Source organism: Macaca nemestrina, chromosome X (genome assembly GCF_043159975.1).
Source record: "Macaca nemestrina isolate mMacNem1 chromosome X, mMacNem.hap1, whole genome shotgun sequence".
Taxonomy (NCBI): Eukaryota; Metazoa; Chordata; class Mammalia; order Primates; family Cercopithecidae; genus Macaca; species Macaca nemestrina.
This window is the reverse complement of record NC_092145.1, coordinates 110,467,816-110,494,737: the sequence shown is the minus strand read 5'-3', so window position 1 is coordinate 110,494,737 and position 26,922 is coordinate 110,467,816. Positions and strand designations below refer to the sequence as shown.

General features: G+C 39.0%; 1 protein-coding gene across 4 annotated transcripts in view; it reads left to right on the top strand.

Moving 5' to 3' along the window:
* Positions 1-26,922, top strand: part of LOC105493942 (chloride voltage-gated channel 5) — a 164,312-nt gene that overhangs the window by 123,644 nt on the left and 13,746 nt on the right. For 3 of the 4 annotated variants that reach the window (XM_011761975.2, XM_011761976.3, XM_011761974.3), the window contains 5 exons: positions 11,286-11,437; positions 13,931-14,030; positions 17,223-17,410; positions 22,054-22,176; positions 23,109-23,315. In XM_011761975.2, the coding sequence (XP_011760277.1) occupies positions 11,286-11,437; positions 13,931-14,030; positions 17,223-17,410; positions 22,054-22,176; positions 23,109-23,315 (770 nt within the window). Of the gene's footprint in view, positions 1-8,549; positions 9,163-11,285; positions 11,438-13,930; positions 14,031-17,222; positions 17,411-22,053; positions 22,177-23,108; positions 23,316-26,922 lie in introns of those variants that run through there. The other variant, XM_011761977.3, reaches the window with a different exon arrangement.

Below are 26,922 nucleotides of genomic sequence, written 5' to 3'. Positions count from 1 at the left end.
TACTATTTTCTAGAAGACATTGGGGAAAATTGGTATCATTTTATCCTTAAATGTTTGGTAGAACTTACCAGTGAAACCATGTGGGCCTGGTGCTTTCTTTTTGATAAGGTTATTAATTTTTGATTCAAAAATAATAATAGTGAATACATTTAAGTTCTGCAGGTTTATTTTACAGCACAATGATGATAGTTAATAATAAGGTATTGTATGCCTGAAAATTGCTAAGCGAATGTATTTTAAATGTTCTCACCACAAAAAATAAGCATGTGAGATAACGAATGTGTTATTTAGTTTGATTTAATAATTATAATGTATACATATATAAAAACATGTACACCTTAACTATGTATACAGTTTCTGTTTGTCAGTTATACCTTCATAGAGGTGAAGAAAAAATAGAAGTGGGTTGTTTAAGCTTTGTGTATTTTGGGATTTCTAGCTCTCTTTGTTATTTATCTCCAGTTTAATTCCAGTTTGGTAAGAGAGCAAACTTTGTATGATTTCTAATCTTTTAATTTTTTTTAAGTGTGTTTTGTGGGCCAGGATGTGATCTATCTTAGAAAATATGTGTACACTTGAGAAGACTGTGTATTCTGCTGTTGTTGGATGAAGAAGTTGATAAATGTCAATTATATTCAGTTAATCCGTGAAAAAGATGATAATAATAGATATGGGGCTATTCAGATGTTCTGTTTCTCCTGTGTAAGTTGTGGCAGTTTGTGTCTTTCAAGTAGTTGGTCCATTTCACTTGTTAGTAAATTTGTGTTCATAGTATTTCTTTATTATCCTTTTAATGTCTGAGAGATCAGGAGTCATGACCTCTTCTTCATTTCTGATATGGTAATTTGTGTCTCCACTCTTTTTTTTTCTTGGTTGGCTTGGATAGTAGTCTATCAATTGTTGATCCTTCCAAAGAACCTGCTTTTGTTGATTTTTCTCTATTTTTTTCAACTTTATTGATTTCTGTTCTAAATTTCTTGTTGTCTTTGGTTTGCTTTAGGCTTATATTGTTCTCTTCTTCTCCTAGTTCCCTAAGATGGAAGCTTAGTTTATTGATTTTAGATCTTCTTTTCTAATATATACATTTAATCCTATGAATTTCCCTCTAAGCACTGCTTTTGCTGCATCCCTCAATGTTACGTCTCACATATGTTATATTTTCATTTATTTCAAAATATTTTAAAATTTGTCTTGAGAATTTTTTGACTTACAGGTTATTTGGAAATGTGTTGTTTAATTTTCAGGTATTTGAGGATTTTCCAGCTATTTTTCTGTTTTTCGCTCCTATTAATAGTTCAATTCCATTGTGTTGGGATTTACAGCAAACTGGCTAGGACTTGGGCTGTATTTCATGTTTGGTGTAACTAGGCACCAGAGGCTTCAAATTCCTCTAGTGTCCTTGTTTTTGTCTCTCCTCTTGATTGTGAGTTTCCCTGAGGACAATTCCTCTAGAGAGTCTGTGTCTTGCAGCTCTTTCAGCTGTGATCCACTGTTAGTATACTTGAGCCCTGTTGAAGTGGTGGTGAAGTATGGGGGAGGTGGTAATTTTATAATGCTCTGATTAAACATCACTGTTTGATGGAACTGTGTTTTGTGGCTATGACCTTCATACATTTTTCTCCAGTAGTATAGCTTTTTGTCCTCCCTGCCCTCTACTCTCTTCTTTGACTGCAACATTCCCAATGTGTTTACTTGAAGCCCTGTACCCTGTTGAGTATATTCCCCTGCTTTAGGTGAGATAAGAAGGCTAGAGGGGGTGGGAGTGGAAGGAATGTCCTTCTCCCAACCAGGATAAGGCTCAGGCAAAGTATTTTCCCCTGAGGCCTTTGTTACGGAGAAATCTCTGGCAAATTTCACAATGATATCTCTTTCCCTCCCCTTGTCAGAGCCAGGAGGGATTCTTAGATCTTCACTGTGAAAACTTGGTGGGATTCCTGGAGGTAGAGCTTTGGTGTAGGAGCTCCGCTAAGACTGTGGTCCCCAGGAGTTTTTTGTACTCACACTAGTCCACACTCAGCCTTCAGCAGCTTGTTCAAGTTGCCATTTGTGTTTCTACCAGCTCCAGCCATTTCTACTCCAGGTAAGCAGATCTCAGCTGTGTCTCTTTGAATAAGCTTGTCTCTTCAGATTTTGGGGTGGCAGTTTCCTCTGCATCCTCAGTTCTCCTATGGGTCCAAGGAAGACCATTGATTTTTTTTTTTGGTTTATCCAACCTTTTGTTGTTGTAAGGATGAGAGTAATAACTTCTAAGCTCTTTGCTTGCAGGAGCTGAATCCAGAGGTTCCCCATTTTCATTTGATAAAACCACTTTGGTCCCTTCTTGAAGGAAATATATTTTTTGGCTCCACTTTGTTCCAATTTATGACACATGGTAGAGGAAGGGGTTGCTGTAATGCCTCAGGGGGTATGCACCATATGTTTCTAAGATCTGAGGCTACCAGGTAATCCAGAGATACTGTAGCCATATGGGTATAGCTCTGTGTAGTTAACCATATGCCAGAAATGTTGGGTCTCAGTGAGATACTAGATAGTCCTGTACCTCGCTGATGAGCTGAGTCTTACCTTTCTTTTCTAATGATTGGTAGCACCATTTTATGATCTTGCCAGTAGAGCATTCTCAGTTAGCTATGCAATCAAAATATCATTTGGAATTCCTTAAAGATAAGGGCCTCTCAGAAGTCATTCAATCCAATATATGAGTGACCAAACAAAAAATCAACTCTTAAATGATAGAGTATGAATTTGGAAGGGACCTCAACATTATACTTGCTAATATCCCTTCATGTTACAGATGGCAAACCTGTAAACTCACAGAGAGTAAGGCAGTTGCCCGAGGTGACACAACTAGTGAGTTATGGAGCTAGGATTGGAATCCACATCTTCTCACTGCAGGATAATAGGTCTGATCACACTTTGTTCTTGTTTAAAAACTGAATAAGCCGCCTTCCTCTCAGGGCTTTCCCTCTTGGTGTTCACCAGAAACTATCACCTGCTTTGTCCACAAGTATCCCAGTAATCTGCCTTCCAGAACATAGGTCTGCTCCTTGCAGTGTCCTGTCTCTACTCTTCCAGTTGCATTGCTAGTATTTTTTCTTTTCAAAATCACTTATATAACTCATAAATATGTCTCACTATAAAAGATTCAAACAATACACAGGTTTTTAAAATGTGAAAGTCTCCCCTGTTCTTCCCACTCCAGAGACAACCACCAAAAAGAATTCAGTATGATCCTTCCAGTTCTTTCTCTATCCAGTCACATATACAGACACACATTAAAAAAATAAAAAAATAAAAAAAGACATATTCTTCTTATTTCGTGACTTGCTTTTTTCACATAATATGTCTGGAATACATTTCTATTTCACTACACACCAGTCTACTTCTTTCCTTGCACTATTTCCCTATTAGTAGATAATTCTATTGTTTCTGGGTTTTTGCTACTACAAACAGTGCTGCAATGAATAACACACATACACTGGTGTGCACGGGTGCAACTGTGTCTTTAAGGGTAATTCCCACATGAGATATATATATGCTTTTTTGAAACTTATTTTTCTGTCCATGACATCACACAATTCCTATGAATCCAAGGAGAATTTCACGATTGGTATTTTTCTCTCTTGAAATTCCACCCCCCCTCCCCCGCCACTAAAGAATAATTGCTAGTCTCGTGTGCCCAGTTTCCTTTTGGAAATTGATAGAAACTAACGTAGACTTAGGACAGAACTGGAGAATTCCAGTTCTAAACAATAATTAGAAGTTATTAGGCAGGATCATGCTACCCAAAGGATTTCCCAACACTGTGGTATGTAATAGGCATTTTAGGGCAGTGTCTCCCTACCCATGACATTCCCCATTCTCTTGACAGTCCCATAATTGTGTACAATTGAGAAGGAAGGAATGAAGAATAAGTAAGGGAGTAGGGCACTGTTTACTTTTTGTGGAGAGCCCTCTCAGCAATTTTGTCAAATCTAGCCCCTTTACTTCATTGCTACATTGCTTTCTGTGGCATCTTAGTCCAGTGGGAGCCTGCAGATACCAAGCCAAAGTCCTCATGCTGTTTTGGTTACTTTGATAACTCTGTCAATTAGCACGCTGGTTCCACTGGCCATGAAAGTGAGTTGAGTCAGGAACTTCCAGATTTGAGCAGATGCTGGGAATAAGAGGGCTACAAGAGATACACCCCAAGCAAATATCTACAACCCAGTGAAGATGGAGCTGTATCCACTGGGAATAAAGAGTCAGAAGGAGGTGTTAGAATCTGAATTCATGCTTGTCTCCACAGCTTTCCATATGCCTTTCTGCCGTGCCCAACCTTCCTGTATTTTTCTCATAACTCTCAAACTTCATTTCGATATAATAGATTTGTTGGGGTTCTTGCAGTTCCATTTCCCACAGCCTTCACCACGCCTTTTATTGCCTAGTTCTCAGCAGAGTCGGGATAGAGTCTCTTCTTTGTTGTCCTTCCTGCGTGTTAGACACCTTCCAAGTTTTAACTTGCTATAAACAGGAACCAAAGCAGTGGATCACTAAATGAAATGAGTGCAGGGATGAGATTCAAAACAACGCAGGCACTGCCCAATCAGATTGGCTGTCAGACATAGCACTGGGGCAGTGTCCTGGAGCCTCCTGGTATTCCATTTGCTGGATCATGGGTAAGTTCAGGAGTTTCTAGGGTAGGGTGAGGTGGGGGAGGAGAGTCCTCAGGAAAAAAGTGGTTATTTATCTGTAGCTACTGAAGTATTTCAGTATTTAGCAAACTGGTATGGCATATAGATGCATACCAACAGTATAGCTGCCCTGAATAAGTGTCCCAGGGGTCGACTAAGAGTATACTAAAGCATAATGTGGTCTTGGATAGATACTATCCAGGACTTAGATAGGAGGGCTACTCCAACAACATTTGCTTTTTGACCCTGGACTTAGTTAAGTGGGAAAACAAAATAGAAGCAAAATGAAGGCACAAGTTGCTAGATAGAAAGTTCCTACAAATGTTGATTAATTATCAGGGCTTCTGCTATAATGTACTATCAGACAAATAGGTGAAATGGGATGTGAAAGAGTTTATGTGACTTACTGGAAGATCTAGAATGGATGAACCAGTACAAGAAGGGAAGCAGGGTGCAGGTATGGAAGTAAGAAGTGGCATATAATAGGCTCTTAGTATTTGCTGTTGAATGCAAGTAAAGTTTAAATGACCACAGGATGAATATCTGCTGATGTGTGCTAGGCATGATGTTGAATTTTTTATACATGTGGTTCCAGCCTTGCAAAAATACAATATATCCCTGTAAAACTGAAATACATTTTTTAACGGGACTGTTTTCAAGTCCTGTGATATATACCAATAGCCCTGCCCCATTTCTTTGAGTGCTTATTTATTTCCTTAGGCTGTTGCCAATTAGTGAGCCCTCATGCAGCTGTAATATTACTAAAGCAGTACTTCAAGGTCTGTGCGTGAGATTTCTTCCTATCCTTTTTCCCCTTGTGTTTTTGTTAGTGTTTAACTGGTTCACTTAATCAGTTACTGTTCAGCCCCCTAGGTAAATTTCTAATGGCATATTGGTTAGGGATTTAAATAAACATTATTCTCAACAGATTTTTTTTTTTCTTGTTTTAAGGGGTTTTCCAGTTTAAAGCATCATGTGATTTTTAGAAAAAAAATTAGAAAGTGGTTTCCATAATGGGAACTGAGTTAAATACATTCATTTATATGCCTGCTCATTCAAGCAGTGTGTTTCTAAAGACCTGTTGTTAAGTCTTAGACCTGAGTATAACCCTACGGGAAAGCTGTTTCAATGTTGACTTTTTTCTCTGACTGGTTTACTGTACGTTTTTCCTGGACTCAGGCAATGCAAATTAGCCTTTTGGGGGCTTTTTGTTCTGTCATTCAAGTTGAGATCTAATTGTACTTTAACTTGAATAATTTTTCTGTTAGAACATTAAGTTATTTTATATATAACATTTACTATGCCTTCAAAATTTGAAATAAGTTTTATTTTTTTTTTCTTATAGAGTCAAAAATCTAAACTCACCTAAGTACCCCAACCTGACACGTGGGCTCATTGTTTAATTTTACTCTGCCTTCCTTGGCAGCATATTTACACGCCAGAAACTTAGCTCTTAATGCATTGTGTTTTGAAAAACCTTTTGCATTTCGTTACTTTGCGCATCATTAGTTGATGGGTAGATCATTTCTGCTGCCATTCTTGACAGTTAAATTTTAAAAATTTATTTTTTTCTTTTTTTTTTTTTTTTTTTGAGACGGAGTCTCGCTCTGTCACCCAGGCTGGAGTGCAGTGGCCGGATCTCAGCTCGCTGCAAGCTCCGCCTCCCGGGTTCACGCCATTCTCCTGCCTCAGCCTCCCGAGTAGCTGGGACTACAGACGCCCGCCACCACGCCCGGCTAGTTTTTTTGTATTTTTTAGTAGAGACGGGGTTTCACCGTTTTAGCCAGGATGGTCTCGATATCCTGACCTCGTGATCCGCCCATCTCGGCCTCCCAAAGTGCTGGGATTACAGGCTTGAGCCACCGCGCCCGGCCTATTTTTTTCTACTAAGTTTTAAAAATGCTAAGAAAAGAAACCAGCTAGATGTGGAATATGACCAACGACTTAAGCTGTTTGTCATCAAGTCAGCTATAGATATCTTGATGAAAGTGTGTGAACAAGTTAAACCTTTTCATTGATGAAACCTAAAATAGTAGCAATGGCTGTCATCATCATCATTATTATACATTTTAAAATATATTGTTTTTCCTATTCTAAAAAGTAGGATGAATATTTTTAAATTCACAGTCTGCACTTGTGTCAGTTAACCATTTAGAGGTCTTCATGTGCTAAAAGTTTTCAAAATATTGCGCAGGGGCCACTGGCATTGTAAAAATTGGGAAATAGTCTGGTCAGATCAGTGTTTCAGAAAGTATTCTGCTTATCTCAAAATATTCTATTATTGCATTTTTATCATAGGATGCATTAAAAATTGGTAAGAATTTCTTTATCTGATTTTCACAATAATATCAATTGACCTCCACTGAGCAGTCTGTATAATGAACACACACTAAAGATGGCAAATTTGCCAGAGAAAGCATGGAGGGTAGAAAAGAATAAAAGAAATAAAGCATGTCAAACTCTGATACTGGTGCCTTATTTCTTAATCTAAATTGTAATTAAATCTTATTTAGTATGAGGACTGAATCATAACCACCAGCCCTCTAGTGCTCAAAGGAAGTAACTGTACATGGAATAAAAAAAAAAGTGCCTCCCTTGGAAGTGCTGATAAAGCATTTGAGAAACACATGAACTTTCATTAAAAGTTAATAACATGGCACCAGCCATGCAATCCATAGAACTATACATTTTTATGTATCAAAAAAGATAGTATCTTTGCTGAATTGACTGCTAAATACTATAGCTGCTAAAGTGTAAAATAATCTAACAGATAATGTAAATCATACTAGATAATACGAGTGAATTCTGTAGTGGTCTTCAGATACTGTTACAGGTAAAATTGTGTTTACAAATGAGCAACTTGGAAGGAGGCTTTAGAGGTTGGGCACATTACCCTCTTTGAGTGAGATAGACATACTTTGCTAAAAGTTTAATCAAATAAGACAGTCACAGTTGGGCCACAAATGGTTTTTGCTTTAAGAAGCAATGTAGCTCATGGCCACTTAATACAATCAGTTGCCACTTCATTTTCAATCCTTCTCCTTAATTAATGCTAGATTAGTTCATCAAGTGGCTGAGATAATGTAACAATGATGAACTGAAAGCATACAGGTCTCATGCAATGCCTCACATTTCATAAAGTTTTGTTGTATTAACATTTCAGGGCATATCGAACCTTAAGAATTGATGCGAGTAATACCATTTCAAAGCTCTACACATAGGGTCCAATTATTACAGCACACTGTGACTGGGTTAATATTTAACAGTGGCTGTCCTTCACGTTCCCTTAGGGAATCCTCCCAATTTAGGGAGTTGGGAGATAGCAGTTTTATTCTTCTTTACCGAACTGGCCTTATTGTGCAATTAATTAAGACCTGCTTTAAAATAGCCTTCACAACCCTTTAAAACCATGGAAGCATCATAGTGAATTTATTGTCAGGCTAAAATAGCTACTTTCATCCAGGTTGGATTAATGAGTATCGGAGTTGTCGTTGCTTTCTGGGTAGAGCATTACTACTCAGAAACAACTCATTTTCTTGACTATACTCTGGGTTTTCAAAGTGATGAGGTGCTGTTAAAGAACCGACCTTGTATAGTAAGTTCACATGCAGTTCAGTTTTTCACATTTTTCTTTAATTATGACTTGTACATGAAGCATAAAACATGTGTACAGCTTAAAGAATAATTATTAAGTGAACGCTCAGGTAAACCACCTCCCAGATCAAGAAAAATGACCAGCATTCCAGAAGCCCTGCCCTTGCCATGTGCCCCTCCCACACGGCAGTCCTCTACTCTGGATAGCTTCTGTCTTGTCTTTTGCCATTTCCTTGCTTCTGTTTGAAATGTAATCACTTACGTTTGTATTCTAAAATGATATAACTTGCTTGTCTGTTTTTGAACTTAGAGGCATAGAATCGTAATGAATGTTGTGTGCATTTTTGTGTCTGGTATCTTTCACTCAACATTAGGTTTGTGAGACTTTACCCACGTTGTTGCTATCCAGTGTATTTTTTAAAAAGCCTTTTTTATATTTGCTTTTCTCCCTTTTATACTTAGGACCCCTGTAACTCTAAATTCTTTTGGGTATTTCTACTTTGCCTTCTTGGACTTTCTGCTAAATGAAGATTAAGACTTGTCTGGACCCAGGTTTCCTGAGCTGACCCGACTGCCACCAGTTTGATGGCATTTGTTTAGATGAGACTACATCTTTAAGGCTTCTGTGCCTGGTTAAAAATCTTCCTTTCTCCCAGGCTGGTCCAAAGGTCTGGTCACGTGACTCCAGCAGTGACATCACATTCTGACCGCCAGGGAACACTGGTAGTTCTTTAGGTGGCGTTTGTTGCTGTGAAAGGCAGAGAATGCAGCAAGTGCCCTTCTAAAGCACTTCAGACTGGGGCTTCTTTTGTAACAGCTCCCCAACCTAAATGACCAAATGCGGGCTGCCAAGGTTATTTCTTCCTTGAGGCAGAAAAAAAGAAAACTGTGATTGAAGGTAAGCAGACTTGAGCCCGACCAAGGACTGAAGCATGCCCCCCGGGAGCAGGGGGTCTGGAGAATCGCACACAGTCTGTTGTAGGATTCTAATCACTGCCTGCTCTTTGAGAGGGGCCTGACAATTGCGTTTCTAAGGAAACCGGACTACAAAGGAGGAGGATGCGGTGCTCATGTTACCTAGTGATGTAATAGGATTCTTTCTTTCCTGCTAGAAGCTGTTGCAGATCTTCATTTTGCCTTAATATTCTTAAAGGTGGGGGCCTCATTTGATAGATAGTGTAACATTAGACAGCTATCAGATGATTTTTAAAATCAGTTTCACAAAATCCTGTTTTTCCCCTTCTGAAAGGAAAACTCTTAAACCAGAGCAAATTCAACTGGAGCATTAACCTGCCTTAAAAAGTAAATATCTGGTTGTTTGGTGTCCTGTGTTCATGTCAGCATGGGACTTGAGAATTGAAACAGCTTGCCCTCCCCCACCTCCACACATACATACTTTATCCTCTTTCTGCGCTCATTTTCTAGCTGGCTTTTTCCCTCTAAGCTCTCAAGAAACACACCAGCTTTCATCTTTATCGGTATGACACTGACATGATAGGAAATGCTGGGCTGGTGATTCAGCAGCCATCCATTTTACAGTCAGGTACGAATGAAGATATGGAAAGGACTTTGGTTTGGGGTTTTAAGATTAACTTGCTCACCTTTTCCACTCCACGCCCACCCCACCCCCACCCTACAGATGATTTGGACTCTGCAGAGTTTTTTCTTTCAAGTATGCACCTTGCCTGTGAAAGGCGTGCTGACTTAAGTATTCAGAAGACTTACAATTGGTCAAACAATTGTAAGTACAGCTTGGGGTGTTCCTTCAAACTTTCCCCATAAGAGTGCTAAAGTTGTCTGTTTGGAGTTTACAGTGAAGATGGGGATACAGATGGGAGGAGAGGGAGTCAGTTCAGGCCCACTTGGGCCTCCTCTGCAGAGGGATTCATTACCAAACAGTCTGGAGGAAGCCTTGTCCCTGCCAAGGTTGGTGCTGCAAATGTGAGCTTTGGCTGGGTGAATTAAATGATGACATTACTCTGCACTTTTCCCCAGTGTGCATTTGCATAGATTCCTCAGTACTGTTTTGTATTTTGTGTTTAATAGCAAAATCTTATTCCATCAGATGATGTTGCTGAAATATTTTGTCAAGTTTAAGCCTTGTGTGAGTATAGCTTGTGAGTTTAAAACTTTCTCCCCCATTCCCACCGTTCATCAAACAAATTTTGGTTCAGCTGATATTTACTGATTCTTAGATATGTGCTAGACACCGTAGAGAAGGGAACGATGAATCAGATGTCGGGCTACCAGCAAAGAGCTTCTAGTCTAGAAAGGAAGATAAAGCATGCACAGAAGTAATTGTAATAAAAGTACCCAAAGCAAAGTAGATAAGGGACTATGGTGGGTGGGCAGGTGGATATGTTTCTTCCAGTTGAAGGATCAGAGAGGGACATTTAATCACTGAATCATGCACTGTTCTTTAAATCTCTGCTTGTAAATCTTAGACTGTGCTGACATACTTAGAGTTCCTACAAGCCTGTTACGTCAGAGATCAAGTCTTATACCTATTGAAGGGAAATTTGTACATTCCAGCGAACTTAACTTGTGAAGAGGCCCACATGCTTTATTTGGAGTCCCCAGTCAGGCAAAAACCACTTCATAGGATTGAATTATTGCCTTATAAATGTAAAATGGTTCTTGATGTGATATGGCTGCAAGTGCCTTTGACCCTTTTCGCTTCCTTCCATAAACTGAAATACCTAAGCTGCTCCAACCTCCTTTTTGTCTTTTGTTTCATAAATCCTTTCCCATTGCGCATCAACTCCTGTTGTTTCTCTCTTTGTACTGTCACTCTCATCTGTCGCTTTCCATTCACACTGCCTTTAGCCACTCATCATTTTGTGCCTACACCACAGAAATCTCTGAATGTAATGGATGTTCCTACCAGGTGACTGTATTTCTTTATCAACCCCAACTGTAGTCATCTGATAGTTTAAGGGCCTGCCTTTTGGAACCAAAAAGAACGTGTTAAAAATGTTAAGAGTTTCTGAAGTACTAATGTCTGTTTCTTGTTCAATACAGAGGACAAGTCGTACAATGGTGGAGGAATAGGTTATTCAAATAGGATCATGGACTTCTTGGAGGAGCCAATCCCTGGTGTAGGGACCTATGATGATTTCAATACAATTGACTGGGTGAGAGAGAAGTCTCGAGACCGGGATAGGCACCGAGAGGTAAGACAAAAGATGACACTTGGGTAAGTGTTAGGAAATACAGGGGAAGAAATTGAAGATACATATTCTTTCTATTCTTTCCTTTCTTCAGCCCTGGGTGTGACTGAATCTGGTTTCTGTTGGCAATATAGGGTTTCATTTTTAAATTTGTTTTTAAAGACAACTTGCACATAATATTTTTAATTACACTTTAAGTTCTAGGGTACATGTGCACAACGTGCAGGTTTGTTACATATGTATACATGTGCCATGTTGGTGCTTGCACATAATTTTTATCCTAAATTTTAAAAATTGTATTTAATGATTTATCTTCCTATAGTAAATAGTTGAAAAGGATCCTTACAGCAAAAAGGGATATAGATGCCTCTGAAGAGAGGTGAAAACAAACTTGGAGGAAGGTGGCAAAATAAATGTCAAAGATCTTCCTTTCCCATCTCATCTCTCTTTTATGGTTTTTTCCTTAATGCAGGATATTCATAACAAAGAAAAGTAAATGATTTTCTGTTAAAGGAATAAAAGAAAAAAAATCTCAGAGCCCTAGTGTTTACTGAGTTTACAAAGTAAACTCCTTGGGATTATTGCTCTTGTGCAACCATAAAACCAAAGTAAACTTATGCTTTCAACTCCAACAAAACCACAAGACCAGTTAAATTCAAATTGGGGACATTAACTTAATGTGATAGGTAATAGATGGTACGTAAGTACCATCTATGGTACCTGCTATGGTACATAAGTACCTGCTATGGCACAGGTTCTTTTGAATTTAGCAAGAGGATTTCCCCACTTCTCTCTTTTTGAAGTACTGTGAAAACTTCTCAGAGAGACCTGCCAAGGTCATTTTGCCTTTAACTTGTTGCTGTCTATCATTTAAATTAGGGAATCACAATTTCTGGTTTGTAGAAGGGCCACATGGAGAGCTTATTAAAAAAAATAGGTGTCCAACCCCAGAGATTCTCAGTAGGTGGTTCTCTGGTGAGTCACTTCTTCAACCCACAATAGATATTACTATTTTTTTTTCTTTCTTACTATTTCTGCTTGGACTCCAGATTTGAAATGTGATTTTTTAAGCTGCCCCATTCTCTCCCAAGTTCATGATTTCCTCCTCTTAGAACCAAGCAAATGTCTTGAGTAGTCAGATGGAGATTGCCTTTCATTCTTAAGCCTTTCCAGCTCCTGACTGGTTTTCTCACGACCACCTGAACCCAGGAGTCTGGTTGTCCCAAGTATAGGTTTTGAGAAATTCCTTCTTAATCCTTGGATATTTGGTGATTCCACTGAGTTTTCTTGCCACAACTCGAAAAGTTGATCACTATAAAGCATTTCATGTTTTTCATAAGATTTCTGCCATTTGGGAACATATACACATATTCTTTTTATCGTTATGTATCAATTCATCAGGCAGGCTTTAGAATTTCTGCCATCTGTAATTTACCAGTTTGTCATCAGTTGCATATTCAACATATTATCCAGATTATGAGAGTCACCTGTAATATGACAAGTGCACACTTCCTTTTATATTAATGGTTGCATCTGAGGCAAATTATGCCAATTAGTAATCCAAAACCAGTTAAATTGTGTTTATCAAATAGCCCAAGGGAGCTTTTTTTTTTTTTTTTTTGCATTAACTGTTCATTATCAGAAGGGAAACAGTGTCACAGGGAAAAATGTAACTGTTCCTTTCCAGTACTGAAATTGGAAACTTAGAGTCACAGGTCAAAACTATTTTAAAAAATGCTTTTGAAATTTTCAGAATAATTGATTGATTGTGACATTACTGTAGATGAGGTGGGGTAACTAAGTTGCCATTTCAAAGATAAGAAATAGAGGTACAGAGAAAGGGGAGGTACCAGTGACAAAACTGTCAGAATGTTGATTTTTAAAATGTAGGCCCTGAAGGGTTAAATTGTTAAGTCTAGGACTTAAAAGATAAAACTTTCTGCACCTCCTGATAGCCTTGATGTTACCAGCAGGTTTTTGATACATTGTTGCTATCACTTAGTATCTGTGACCACTGTACAATTAGAGGTTTGTGGGATTAAGTCTGGGAATTTGCCTGACCTGAACCACAGCCCCCAGGTATTAAGCCTCAATTTGTACTTTTATCACTCAAATAAGCCTGTGCTTGTTTATTATTTGAAAAACATTGAAACTATTTGCTGTGAGTCAAGAGATTGTCCTTGGAATATCTGATGTCCAGGACAGAAAGATACCACTGCAATAAGCAAAACAAGTTGATGCTGTAAGAAATGAGCAGCTTGGGCGGAAGCTCTGAATAAGGGTTTTGCGGGCATTACAATACTGTAGATGAAGGTGGGGTTTCAGTAAACCTCAAAAGTTGTTAGTGAAACTGGTTGAGCTAAAGATTATGTGAAAAGTAGCTCTAAATTGGTCTCTATTCTCCAGTGATTTGTCTTTGTGTTTCTTTGTTGAACAGTTTTTAAGTGAAAAAAGGGTGTGTGTAGAGTGTACCAATGTTTTCTCATTTTCCCCTAGATTACCAATAAAAGCAAAGAGTCAACATGGGCCTTAATTCACAGTGTGAGTGATGCTTTTTCCGGCTGGTTGTTGATGCTCCTTATTGGGCTTTTATCAGGTATGGTAAACTGTTAGTTTTCAAAACAAATCTCCTAAAATTGTGGTATGTCTCTCCCGTAAGTCCTGAGCTGAGTCAGGTACTGTGTTTTCCTATTTTTCTACCTTAAATGAATTGCTGGTGAACCTTGTAGAAGCTCAATGTCCCCATCTGTAAAGGGTACTAATACCTGCAATTCTTACCTTAAATAAATGAGGAAATGCATTTAAATGTATTTTGTACACTATAAAATACTGTATCCATTTTAAGGTGATGTTAGCCCTTTGGTGCTTGTTTTGAGGAAGAGCCCTTCTGTTGGAGACAGTTTTTTTTTTTTTCTTAAATATATACTGCATGGGTTTTAGGAGATAAGATGTGGAAGAGGACTTCCTGAGACATTTTGTGGGTGTTTCTTAAACATCTACTCTCTCATTTGGTGATGCAGAAAAGCATGTAAGATATGGCTCATACTCCCAAGAAGCTTATGATCTCATTCTTTCATAGTGGCTGGGGGTGGAATGGTGCCACCTTGCCCTATAAACTCCATCAATCTCCCCCGCCACTCCAAATAATATACAGTCTCACTAAAAATGGTATAGTTGCTGTACAAATACAGCTTTCAACCAAGTTCCCAAGAAGGTTTCTCACCCAGTGGAGGAAGCAGAGGGCCAAGAACACTAGGTAGAGATGGTAAGAGGTGTGTCCTTATGGCATTAAAGGATAGGGCCTAGGCAAATCTGTAATCTTGAGCTGAAAGAGAAGTTAGGTGGAAACCTGGAGGTGGAAGGTATACAGTGGTAGTTAACAGCAAGTAGATGCTCTAGTTTTAGGCACCTGGATTTGAATCCAAGCCCCACCACTTGATAGTTTTGTGGCTTTGAGCAAGTTTCTTAACCCCTGGAAGCCTTAGTTTACTGCTCTGTAAAATGGTGATAAAGTCCCTATGTTAGAAGTTTGCTGTGAGGATTAAATGAGATATAGCACATAATAGCACTTATTAAGCACAGCAGCCAGTTGTTAGTGTTGCTGCCGCTGCCGTTACCAAGAGAGAATACTTCATGAGCCATGAAGTAGAACGTGACTGTAGCAAATGAGGAATGGCTTATCTATAGCTGGGTTTTCAAAAATTGTGTAGGGCAGGGATTGGCAAACTTATGCTGTAAAGAAGCCAGATAGTAAATATTTTAGGATTTGTGGGTCAAGTGTTCTCTGTAGCACCCACTCCATTCTGCTGATGTGGCATGAAAGCAGCCATAGACCATAGGTAAACAAACAAGCCTAGCTGTGACCAGAAAAACTTTATTTGCAAAAATAGGAGATAGGCAGGATTTGGCACTTGGGCTATAGTTTGCCAACCCATGGCCTGGGGTGTTAACTCTGCCCCTTCTGGCTCTTACAGGAGAGAGAACATGGTCTGGCTGTTTGGAGCTGCCTAATAATAGACTGGGTGGTCTGTAATGCTAAGTATTGCAGAGAGGCCGAGGAGAAGGAAGATGGCTGAGAAAAGATTATATGACCTAGCAGTTAGGAACACAGCAGTTGCCTTGAAAAGCCATCTCAGAAAAATATTAGGAGCTAAATCTATTCGGTTGGTGCAAAAGTAATTGCATTACTTTTAATGGCAAAAACCGCAATTGCTTTTGCACCAACCTAATAGATTTCAAGGGAAGGCAACCACTGTAGAAGTTTTGGTAGTCATAGGAGAGAGAGGAAAGGTAAAGGCTTGAAATGACAACAAGGACAAGGGACAGCATTTTATTCTTCAGGGTAGGGGAAACCTAATAAAATTTGTAACCAGAGAAGAACTGACTCTGGGGAGGAGGAGAGGTAGAAGGAGAAGACAGGATTGAGGGTACCAGTGTTAGGTGAAATAAGACATGCACACATGAAACAACCAGAGAATAAGCCAAACTGTATAACATCATGGTAATTTTCTGAATCCAGGCAGTAAGAGTTAGAAGGCAGAGAAGATTGTGGACCGGAGTGGCCAAGAGTAGGTGTCAAACAATGTGTTAGATTTGACTAGATTCTTCAAATATGTAAATAACCTGTGTTAATACTTTTAGCACCTACCAAAACATACACATGACATGGCCTCCCGCCTGTTGGAATGTAGGCATAATATCCTCAAACTTTTAATGTATTTCTTGTCACTAGGTGGTCAGTGAATATTTTTCTTTCCCTTGTACACACAGGGTATTTTGTTTTTAAGCATTGGAGAGCAACAATAGAAGCAGTGTGTCTGAATGCTGGAACAGTCTGGGAATTCAGAGACTGTGAATTTTATGATGGCTTTACTGTTTCCCTAAAGCATGATTCTGGGCCATTTAATTTCTTTATGCTAGAGTTTCTTCATCTGGATGACAGAAATGATGAGAAGGCCAGAATCTAAAGTACTATAACTGTCTTAACCCTATCAGTCTATTAGCCACAGTGCATAAGACCCCAGTTCACGATTCCGTTTCCTCATCATTTTCTTTGGTGAATGTTCTGTGTATAATACTGTTTGCTCTTTCTCAGTAAGAAAACTTCAGGATGTTCATGTCTTAGGTTCAGGAGGCTTCAACATGTCTATAGCTTCATCTCACCTTCCATGCACATCAGAGTTTGTGCTTTGATAAATTAAGCTCCTTTAGCCTAGAATGCCTTCCTGCCATTGCTCAAATTCCCTTGTCCATGGAGCACAATCCTGCTATCAGGGCTTAGCCCTTCTCCCCATAATCTTCGTCAGCTCTCCTCTCTAAGCAATCTCAAATAAACATCATAGAATATTCCTCAATGTTGGGCAATTCACATTTTCTGAATCTTGTATATATATATATATATAGGTGAGAATAAAAGAATCTTTAATAAACTTGACTCTTTATGGATCAGTATTCATAAAGTTGAAGTCAAAATAGTGTTTTTGTCTTCTTAGTTCAGCTTAAAGACAGGCCCACTAACCCCTTGCTCCCACTCACCCATTTTGCTTTCCCTAAGTCCCTTCTATATAGAAATTCTACAGATGGCAATGTTTAGTGCAGAGATAATAAGTGAAAATCAAGCAAACACACAATGAGAAAGAGGTTACAGGTGGAATGGGGAAGTATGTGCTCATCTCTTGCTTTGATTCCTTTCCCCTCATTTTCTCTGACAAAGCTTATTCTGAGGACCAAAGAACAGTTTCTGAGATTCAGTTTAACTTTGGCCTTTCCCTCCCTCCCCACAAATCAGGTTCATTAGCTGGTTTGATAGACATCTCTGCTCATTGGATGACAGACTTAAAAGAAGGTATATGCACAGGGGGATTCTGGTTTAACCATGAACATTGTTGCTGGAACTCTGATCATGTCACCTTTGAAGAGAGAGACAAATGTCCAGAGTGGAATAGTTGGTCCCAGCTTATCATCAGCACAGATGAGGTAACGTGTAGTGATGTTTTATGAGCCATTGACTTTTATTCTTACATTTATTTTGTTTCTTATACTGTGCTCACAGCAATTGCGGAATCTTCCTTTATTTTCCTTTCCACAGAAAGGGGAACCAGTACCAGCTGCCTTTCTCTGTGGTTTAAGTGCAGCTCTATTTCCATCTCTGCTGATGTGTGGAGTCATTTGACACTTATGTTTAAAATGGTTTTTTGTTAGCTTTAATAAGCCTGGTGTTTCTTCTTTGGTACTAGTACATAGTGTGACTGAATTTCTCTTTTTTTCTAATTATTTCAAAAGAAGTGTCAGAGGCAGCCAACGGGTGAGCTATAATTTCTAATGAAGGATGGAGTGGGTTAAAAATGTGTTTATGCATGTAGATACAAAAAGTGATTTTCCCTGAGCATTACATTAGAACATTGAAAAAAGTACAATGCATTCCATGTCAAAATAACAGAAACCCAGGAATAAAATTGCCTATCATCCCATTTTGTGATCAAATCAATATTTTAATTTGTCCTTGTCTTCTAGCACTTTTTTTTTTTTTCTTGAGACGGGGTCTTTCCCTGTCACCCAGGCTGGAGTACAGTGACACGACCATAGCTCACTGCTATAGCCTTGACCTCCTAGCCTCAAGCAATGCTCCCACCAATCCTCCTCAGGAGTAGCTGGGACTAAAGGTGTGCACCAACACACCTAGATTATTTACTTACTTATTTATTTATTTATTTTGTAAAAATGGAGTCTTACTGTGTTGCCTAGGCTGGTCTCTTAACTCTTTGGCTCAAGTGACCCTCCTGCCTTGGCCTTCCAGAATGCTGAGATTACAGGCATGAGACACTGTGCTTGGCCTAGCATACATTTTTTTGATGCTAAGGTAACTTTGCTTATTTTTCAGTTCCTTACCTTTCTTACACCACTCAGTTATATGTTTGATCTCTCCCACTGAAAACAAAAGCACACAAAGCAAAAAAACTCTCAGCTCCCAATTCCACCCTGACTTCTGCCAACAAAGACAGGTACCATCTTAGTTCACTACTCATCTATTTTGTTAGTGAGGGAAACAAGACTAGGATGTATATTTGTACTTTTAAACATTTATATTACCCACCTTGGTCTACAAACAATTTGAGGTGGCATGTGCACACACATACAGAAATACAAACAGTCCAGGGAAAAGGAAGATAGGAAAAGAATAAAGATAGAAATAGGAGTGTTTATATACATATATGACTATGCATATTGGCTTAGGTAAAGGGTTCAATAAAAGGGATAGATACATGCTGTATGTTTGAGAGGGTTTAGGTCTATGCTTCTCAAACTAGGGTAAGGTCAGCATGCCAGAGGGTAGGTGAAACCATAGGACAAACGTTATTTGCCTTCCTAGAGCATTACTTTTTCCTGAATATTTGGCATTTTTTTCAAAAATTATGTGTAAATAATCATTTAAAATGGAATGCAAAATGTCATACTTGTTAAGAAAAAAAAAAAAATCTTTCAGCTCTGCTCCCAGGTACCCTGTCCCATACTCTGATGCCTTTGTTTACTCTCTCCTAGATTAGGAGAACTTAGGTAGAAAAGTTTGAGAAGTCCTGCGACTTAGGGTGAGAGAGAGAGAGAGAGAGAGAGAGAGAGAGAGAGAGAGTGTGTATTTCCCTTGCTTTTGGGGGGATTCTTTTATTTTAAACATAATTGGCCAGGCATGGTGGTCTGTAATCCCAGCACTTTGGGAGGCCGAGGTGGGTGGATCACCTGAGGTCAAGAGTTTGAGACCAGCCTACCAACATGGTGAAACCCTGTCTCTACAAAAAAAAAAAAAAAAAAATGTGTGTGTGTATGTGTGTGTGTGTGTGTGTGTGTGTGTGTAGATAGATAGATAGATAGATAGATAGATAGATAGATAGATGTAGATAGATGCCAGGTGTGGTGGTGAGCACCTGTAATCCCAGCTACTCGGGAGGCTGAGGAAGGAGAATCACTTGAACCTGGGAGGCAGAGGTTGCAATGAGCTGTGATTGCGCCACTGCACTCCAACCTGGGCGACAGAGTGAGACTCCAACTCAAAAAAAAAAAAAAAACCCTCTCCTCCAAGGACTGAGTGAGGTGTGCCTCATGCCTGGAATCCCAGCACTTTGGGAGGCTGAGGAGGGAGGATCCCTTGGGGCCAGGAGTTTGAGGCCAGCCTGGGCAATATAGTGAGACCCCTGTGTCTAAAAATTAAAAAACTGGGCATGGTAGCAACCACCTATAGTCCCAGCTACTCGGAAGGTGAGGTGGGAGGATTCCCTGAACTCAGGAGATCCAGGCTGTAATGAGCAATGATAGTGCCACTGCACTCCAGCCTGGGCAATGGAATGAGATCCTGTCACACACACACACACACACACACACACACACACACACACACACAAAAGTAATTACAGATTCATAGGAAGTTGCAAAACAGTGTACAAGGAGATCCTCAGTACCCTTCCCCCGAGCCTTCCCTCTCTCAGTGGCAACAGCTTGCATAACTGTAGTACCACAGCAAAACCAGGAAATTGACATAGGTACAATCCACAGGCTTTATTTCACCAGTTGTACACACATTGATTTATGTATGTATTTTTGTGTGTGTGTATGCACGCACACATGTAGTTCATTGCAATTTTATCCCATGTGGACATTTGTTTAACCACCACCACAGTCAAGATTTAGAACTGTTCTATCACTGCAGGGCTCCCTCATGCTGCCCCTTTATATGTGTGTAAGTGTTCCAACAGTTACTTTAAAATTGGAGCTTGAGATTTGCTCTGGTGACAAATTTCTCCAGCTCTTCTTTTTATGAATGAAATCCTTCCCTGGGGAAAGAGTCCTCTAGGTTTTGTTTTTTGTTTTATTTTGTTTTTTGAGACGGAGTCTTGCTCTGTCGCCCAGGCTCTAGAGTGCAGTGGTGCAATCTTGGCTCACTGCAAGCTCCGTCTCCCGGATTCACGCCATTCTCCTGCCTCAGCCTCCCGAGTAGCTGGGACTACAGGTGCCTGCCACCACACCTGGCTAATTTTGTTGTATTTTTAGTAGAGACGGGGTTTCACCGTGTTAGCCAGGATGGTCTTGATCTCCTGACCTCGTGATCCACCTGCCTCGGCCTCCTCTAGGTTTTAAGAAGCCTTCTCCAAATGGCGGGAAATTGGTCTCCTGGTCTCTGCCTCTGGCCAGTTTGAGTTACTTTTCCTTTCACTCCTTTACCCTCTATGTTTCCTACCTCTGCAGTCTTCTTCCTCCTTAGCGACATTGGAAAGGCAAAGAAATAGCAATCATGTGTTCCTCTGAGGGCCTAAGATAATGGAAAACCTGTGTCAAATTTATAACTCAGAAAAATCCTGAGCATTCTGGTTCTCTTTGTCTAGGTCAGTGAGTTACTTTAATAGTGTTTTGTGTTTTGAAAAGTCAAAAGTCCATTGAGTTTTGTATTTTATGTTAAGTTGAGTGAGTTGCAATTCCTAATATTTCTACCAGTAAAGCATAACTTCCTAATCAAAATTGCTTTTTTTGTAAGACATGACTATTTGCAGGCCCTTTAATATGGATGAATCTTTCCTGCTGGTCAGAGCTAGATTTCTTTTGTGGCATGCTTTGTTTATCACAGGGGAATAGTCTCAAAAAGTATATTCTTTCCATTTTAAAAATAGTTGTTTCCATTTTATTTATTTGTATCTGGTATTGCCAGGGTCCAAAACTTTCTACTTATATGGTTGTTGCTGAGTCTGTGGTACTAAAATTTTCTTGAAGATGTAGTTATATGTGGACTCTATAAAAGAAAGTTGAGTAAACAGAACCAGAGAGCAGAATGGTGGTTATGTGGGGTATGGAGGAGGAGGAAATGGGGAGAAGTGAGCCAAAGGGTACAAATTTGCAGTAAGGTAGGGTGAATAAGTCTAGAGAGCTAATGTACAGTAGAATTAATAATGCTGTATAGTAGATTTTAGATGCTTTTACTGCACATACAAAGAAAGGTAACTATGGAAGGTGATATGCATGTAAGTTTATTTCAATGTAGTAACAATTTCACTATGTATGTATATAAAACATCATGTTGTACACCTTAAATACATACAATAAAAAATGTAAAAAAGTAAAGAAAAACCAAACACTCAAAATTTTGTTACTATAAACTATGAGAATTTGACACCAAGGTACGTAGCCAAAGGTGAATTTAGTGGAACTTTAGATCTGCTCTTCACTTGAAATGTGAAGCCAAGGTTCAGCCATTCCAAAAAAGGGGGAGGGGGTGCTCTTAAGACTCTTGGTAAAATGACATGGAATCATATATATTTGACTACAAAACCCATCAAAGCACTCATATAGAAAGAGAATTTTGTTTCAAGGTTTTCAGTTTGCTCTTTTCCTTGTTCATCCTTAGAATCCATGGTAAATTTCCTTTGGGTATAGCAAAGCATCTCATTTTCAGTACTAAGTGGCCTGACAGTGTTTCAGTAGTTGACAATTCAGAAAGAAACGTCTTGAACGATTTAATCTTGGTGGTGGTGTTTTTTTTTTTTGGACTTTTTTTCCTGAAAAAAACATTACTCAGAAGAGCTGCATGTCTCACTGAAGCCATCTAGGCTAAAACAAGCTTCTTTTTCCCCCTGTTCCAGGGAGCCTTTGCCTACATAGTCAATTATTTCATGTACGTCCTCTGGGCTCTCCTATTTGCCTTCCTTGCCGTATCTCTTGTCAAGGTGTTTGCGCCTTATGCCTGTGGCTCTGGAATCCCTGAGGTGAGTCTGTTAAAATGGTTTATAAATGGTTACAATATGAATACTTTTTGGTTAAAATCTCTTAATATGTATTCCAGCACATACCACAATTTGATGAATGTTAAACAGGATCGGATCCTGAGGCCATTTAAGGCCTAGGTCTTTCCACAAGTCCCTCTCAGCCTGGGCTACCTGGAAATTAAAGGGAGTTGATTCTTAGCCTCCTGAGGGTTCCTGTTGAGCCAGGCGCTGGAAAACCTCCCCTGTTCACTATCCAAAAAGCTTCCAGAGTATATCCCAAGATTCTGAAAAAACAGTGTTATTGTCAGCTTTTTCAGAGCAAAAGAAAGAAAATCATTTGGTACCTTTCCCACAGTATGATTCAGGCTACATGGGGTGGTTAAAACCCTGTTTCTAACTACTTTTGGCTTAGATTGCTTGACAGTGACTGAAGACACTGAGACTTAGATTACCAGGATGACTTTGCCCTTCCCCGTTTCCTGACCAGGTAATAAGTCACTTTTTTTTTTTTTTTTTTTTTTTTTTAAAGCCAGGGAATCAAGACTATACCTAACCTTTAAGGTTGTTTCAGGGACATTAGCCTTATCTTCTCAAAACATGCCTCTTGGGCTACCACGTTGTAACATGAGGCAAACACCTATCCCTCCCTCACCAGCTCCTCCTTCATATATGCACACTCTCATACTTACAATACATCCTTGTCCAACTATCACTCCCCTCCCCCTAAAAATAGGGAGAACATGAAAGCTTAAAGAAGAGTTCTTGCTTTCTTTGGCTCCTGGGCTCCCTTCCAAACAGGGATCACTGTAGGTCAAGCATTTATATGTCACTTGTTCCAAAGGTGCAGTTTCTATAATGAAGTCCAGATTTTTGCTTCTTAACCTTGTTGACTTCCTTAGTCTATATTCAATCTTTCTTTCTTTGACCTGCAGATAAAAACTATCTTGAGTGGTTTCATTATTAGGGGCTATTTGGGTAAGTGGACTCTGGTTATCAAAACCATCACCTTGGTGCTGGCAGTGTCGTCTGGCTTGAGCCTGGGCAAAGAGGGCCCTCTAGTGCACGTGGCTTGCTGCTGTGGGAACATCCTGTGCCACTGCTTCAACAAATACAGGAAGAATGAAGCCAAGCGCAGAGAGGTAATAATGAATGGCCTTAATAGTCTCTTTTTGGTTGTGACCATAAATGATACAGTCTTAGGGGGTGAGAATTTGAGGGTTCTACCAATGTTAATGCAAACACCCTTTGACCCAGCAATTCCACTTGTAGGAATTTATCCTACAGACATCCTAGCATGTGTGTGCACAAAGGTGTATAAGGATAGTGCAGCATCTGTCAACATAGTAAAAAAACTGAAGCAACAAAAATGTCCGTCAACAGGGAACTGATCTAATAAATACTATTCTGTTCATACTGTAGAATACTTTGCAACCATTAAATGAGACAACCTTATATATATAGACTTGGAATTCTGGCTATGAAACACCATTAGATTTTAAAAGCCAGTTTCTGAATAATGTATATAATATAATTCATATTTTTTTAAAGTGTACATGCACTTATTGATAGAAAATGTCTGGAAAGTGGCTTTACCCCAAACTGGTTTTACTTTTTTTTTTTTTTTTTTTTTGAGACAGGGTCTCATTCTGTCACCCAGACTGCAGTGCAGTGGCATGATCATGGCTCACTGCAGCCTCGACCTCCCTGGGCTCAGATGATCCTCCCACCTCAGCCTCCCAAGTAGCTGAAACTACAGGCACACACCACCATACCCAGCTAATTTTTGTATTTTTTGTAGAGACGGAGTTTCACTATGTTGCCCAGGCTGGTCTCGAACTCCTGCGCTCAAGCAATCCTCCTGCCTCAGTCTCCCAAAGTGCTGGGATTACAGGCATGAGACACCATGCCTGGCCTATGCCAAACTGTTAAAAATGTTTATCTATGGTGAGTGGGAGAGTGAGGGGTAATGAAGGAGAAGTAAGAATTTTAACTTTTTATTGTATATAATTGTATTCAAGTATATATTGCTTCTCTTACAAAATAAGTAACAGAAAGAATAGATTTTAAAAGAAGTTGTTTATTGCTATGGAATAGTACATATAAGTGCAGTGTATGTTTCAGATGTCGGTTTTTTCACTTTCTATTTCTAGCTAACATTATACTTGAATTAGTTTCTCTCTGTATTGGACCTCTCTCTACCTTTTGTTTCAGCCCAGCTAAATTAGTCCCACCACGGCAACTCTGTAGTGGTTGTCATGTTTATTCAGTTGTTAATGTATGCTGTTTTGAGGAGGAAGGACTTTTTTTACAAAAATGTTCCAAGTCATTGGTTTACTTTTTTCTTGCTATAATTAAGGGCCTAAGAAAATAATGGCTCTTGCTTTATTTTCTTTGAATTACAAAGAAGTCATATATGGAATGGGTCAAGATCAAGGTCATTTCATTTAAAAGGATTTTTCACAAAACAGGAACCTAATGATTTCTTATGAAAACCAAAAAAAAAAAAAAAATTAACCACAAGACCCAGAAGGAAACTCAAAGATACTGAGATTTCAAATACAGAATAAATTTTGATGGTTCAGTTCAAGGGAGAAAGGTCCTGGCACAATTAGAAAAGAGAGGAAAGCTAGCAGAAGAGAAGATGGGGAAATATAAATAGATTGTTTAACTAACTGTCATGCAGTAGAGGGACTTAAAGGCAGTGTTAAATTGGTGAGGTTGTTAAATGGGAATGATGTTCAACAGAAGGGAAGAGTTGAAAAAACATTTTTTTTTAGAAAGGTTTTATTAGAACAGTTATGAAATTTGAATGAGATTTATAGATCATATAACAGTTATTAGTGTAAATTTCCTATTTTGATCATTGAACTGTGATTATGGAGGAGACTGTCTTTGCTTTTAGGACAAAAAAGCATTTATATCCTAAATGCACTGAAACATTTCAAGGTACATGAGCCTTATATGTGCAACTGACTTTTCTGAGTGAAATTCCAATTCTTCAGAAAAAAATAGAGAATCATAAAACAAATGCAGTAATAGTAGCAATTACAGAATCTACATGAAGATATGTAGGAATTCTTTGTGCTGTTCTATCACCTTTTCTGTGTTTGAAATTTTTAAAGAAAATATTATAATGGTTAACAGTAAAGTGGTGATTGTTGCTGGTTTTGCATGGATGAAGGTGAGTTTGAAACTACAGATTGCTGGGGACTTTCATTCTAAAAATTGACATTTTTGTTCAAATAGTTTCGAATAAAATAAGAGGGGAATTTGATTTGGCTGTTTCTCTACACAGACGCCATATATTTCTCCAGCTAGGCTCATATGAATATAGTCATGTCTCAATGACAGGGATACGTTATGAGAAATGCATTGTTAGGAGATTTCCTCACTATGCAAGCATTATAAATTGGACTTACAGAAACTTAGATGGTCTAGCCTACTGCACACCTAGGCTTTTATAGCCTATGGCTCTTAGGCTACAAACATGTACAGTATGCAACTATACTGAATACTGTGAGCAATTGTAACACAATGGTAAATATTTGTGCATCTAAACATAGAAAAAGTGCAGTAAAAATATAATTTTATGGGGCCACCATGTTGTATGTGGTCCATCATTGACTGAAACATTGTTATGTGGTGCATGACAGTATTTGAATCTTTTTTTTTTTTTTTTTTTTTTTTTTGAGACAAGGTCTCAGTCTGTTGGCCAGGCTGGAATGCAGTAGTGTGATCTCAGTTCACTGCAACCTCCATCACCTGGGCTTGAGCAATTCTCCCATCTCAGCCTCTCAAGTAGCTAAGACTACAGGCACATACCATTATACCCAGCTAAGTTTTAGAATTTTTTTGTAGAGACTGGGTTTTGCCACGTTGCCCAGGCTAGTGTTGAATTCCTGGGCTCAAGTGATCCTCGTGCCTCAGCTTCCTAAAGTGCCGGGATTACAGGCATGAGCCACCACAACCGGCTAGTATTTGAATCTTAAATTTACTTTCTAGTACTTATTTAGACTTTCCAGTTATTTTTTCCTGTTGCTTTCATCAGCAGTGGCAACCTTTTTTGTCTTATGGCCTTGTCAAAGTGGCAGATGGTTGAGAGTAAAACAGACTTGAGAAAGAAGGGTGTAGACAGACTCTACTCTGCAATATAAAATTAAAGCAAACTAGCCACCCCTATTTTTTCTTTCTCTTAATTCATCCTAAATGTAGTCACTGAACTCCCCCTTCTCGAGTTGCATGTTGGCTGTCCTCATCTTAAATGAAAGCCATTGTAGCTAGGAATTTCAAAGCCCTTACAGCTAGCACCAGAGACTTCACTCTTTCCTCCCCATCATTTTCCTGAGCCATCCTACTCTCCCAGATAATCCAGTATGCTTATTTTGCCAAGGACCTTTTTATTCTTCAAAACTCATAATTTTGTTCAACTTTCTTTAAAATATTTCTTCTTCAAATCATCTTTCTCCATAGCAACCAGAATCCAATGAAAGGACTTGGTCCATCTGTTAATTTTGGTTTGTTTGCCATTACTAGTGTTTGTCATGTACATTTTACATGTACACACACACCTACACAGAGGTGGAGGTCTCTAAGTATCACTATTCTCTTTCTTTATCACTTTTTCCCTTTGGCTCCTTCTTCCTCTCCCACTCTCTCCTAGTCCCTTTCCTTGCCATATCTTAAGTCTTCTCTTAAAAACCTAGTCACCTCCCTATTTCTGTGTCCACAGGTTATTAGGCATGGAGT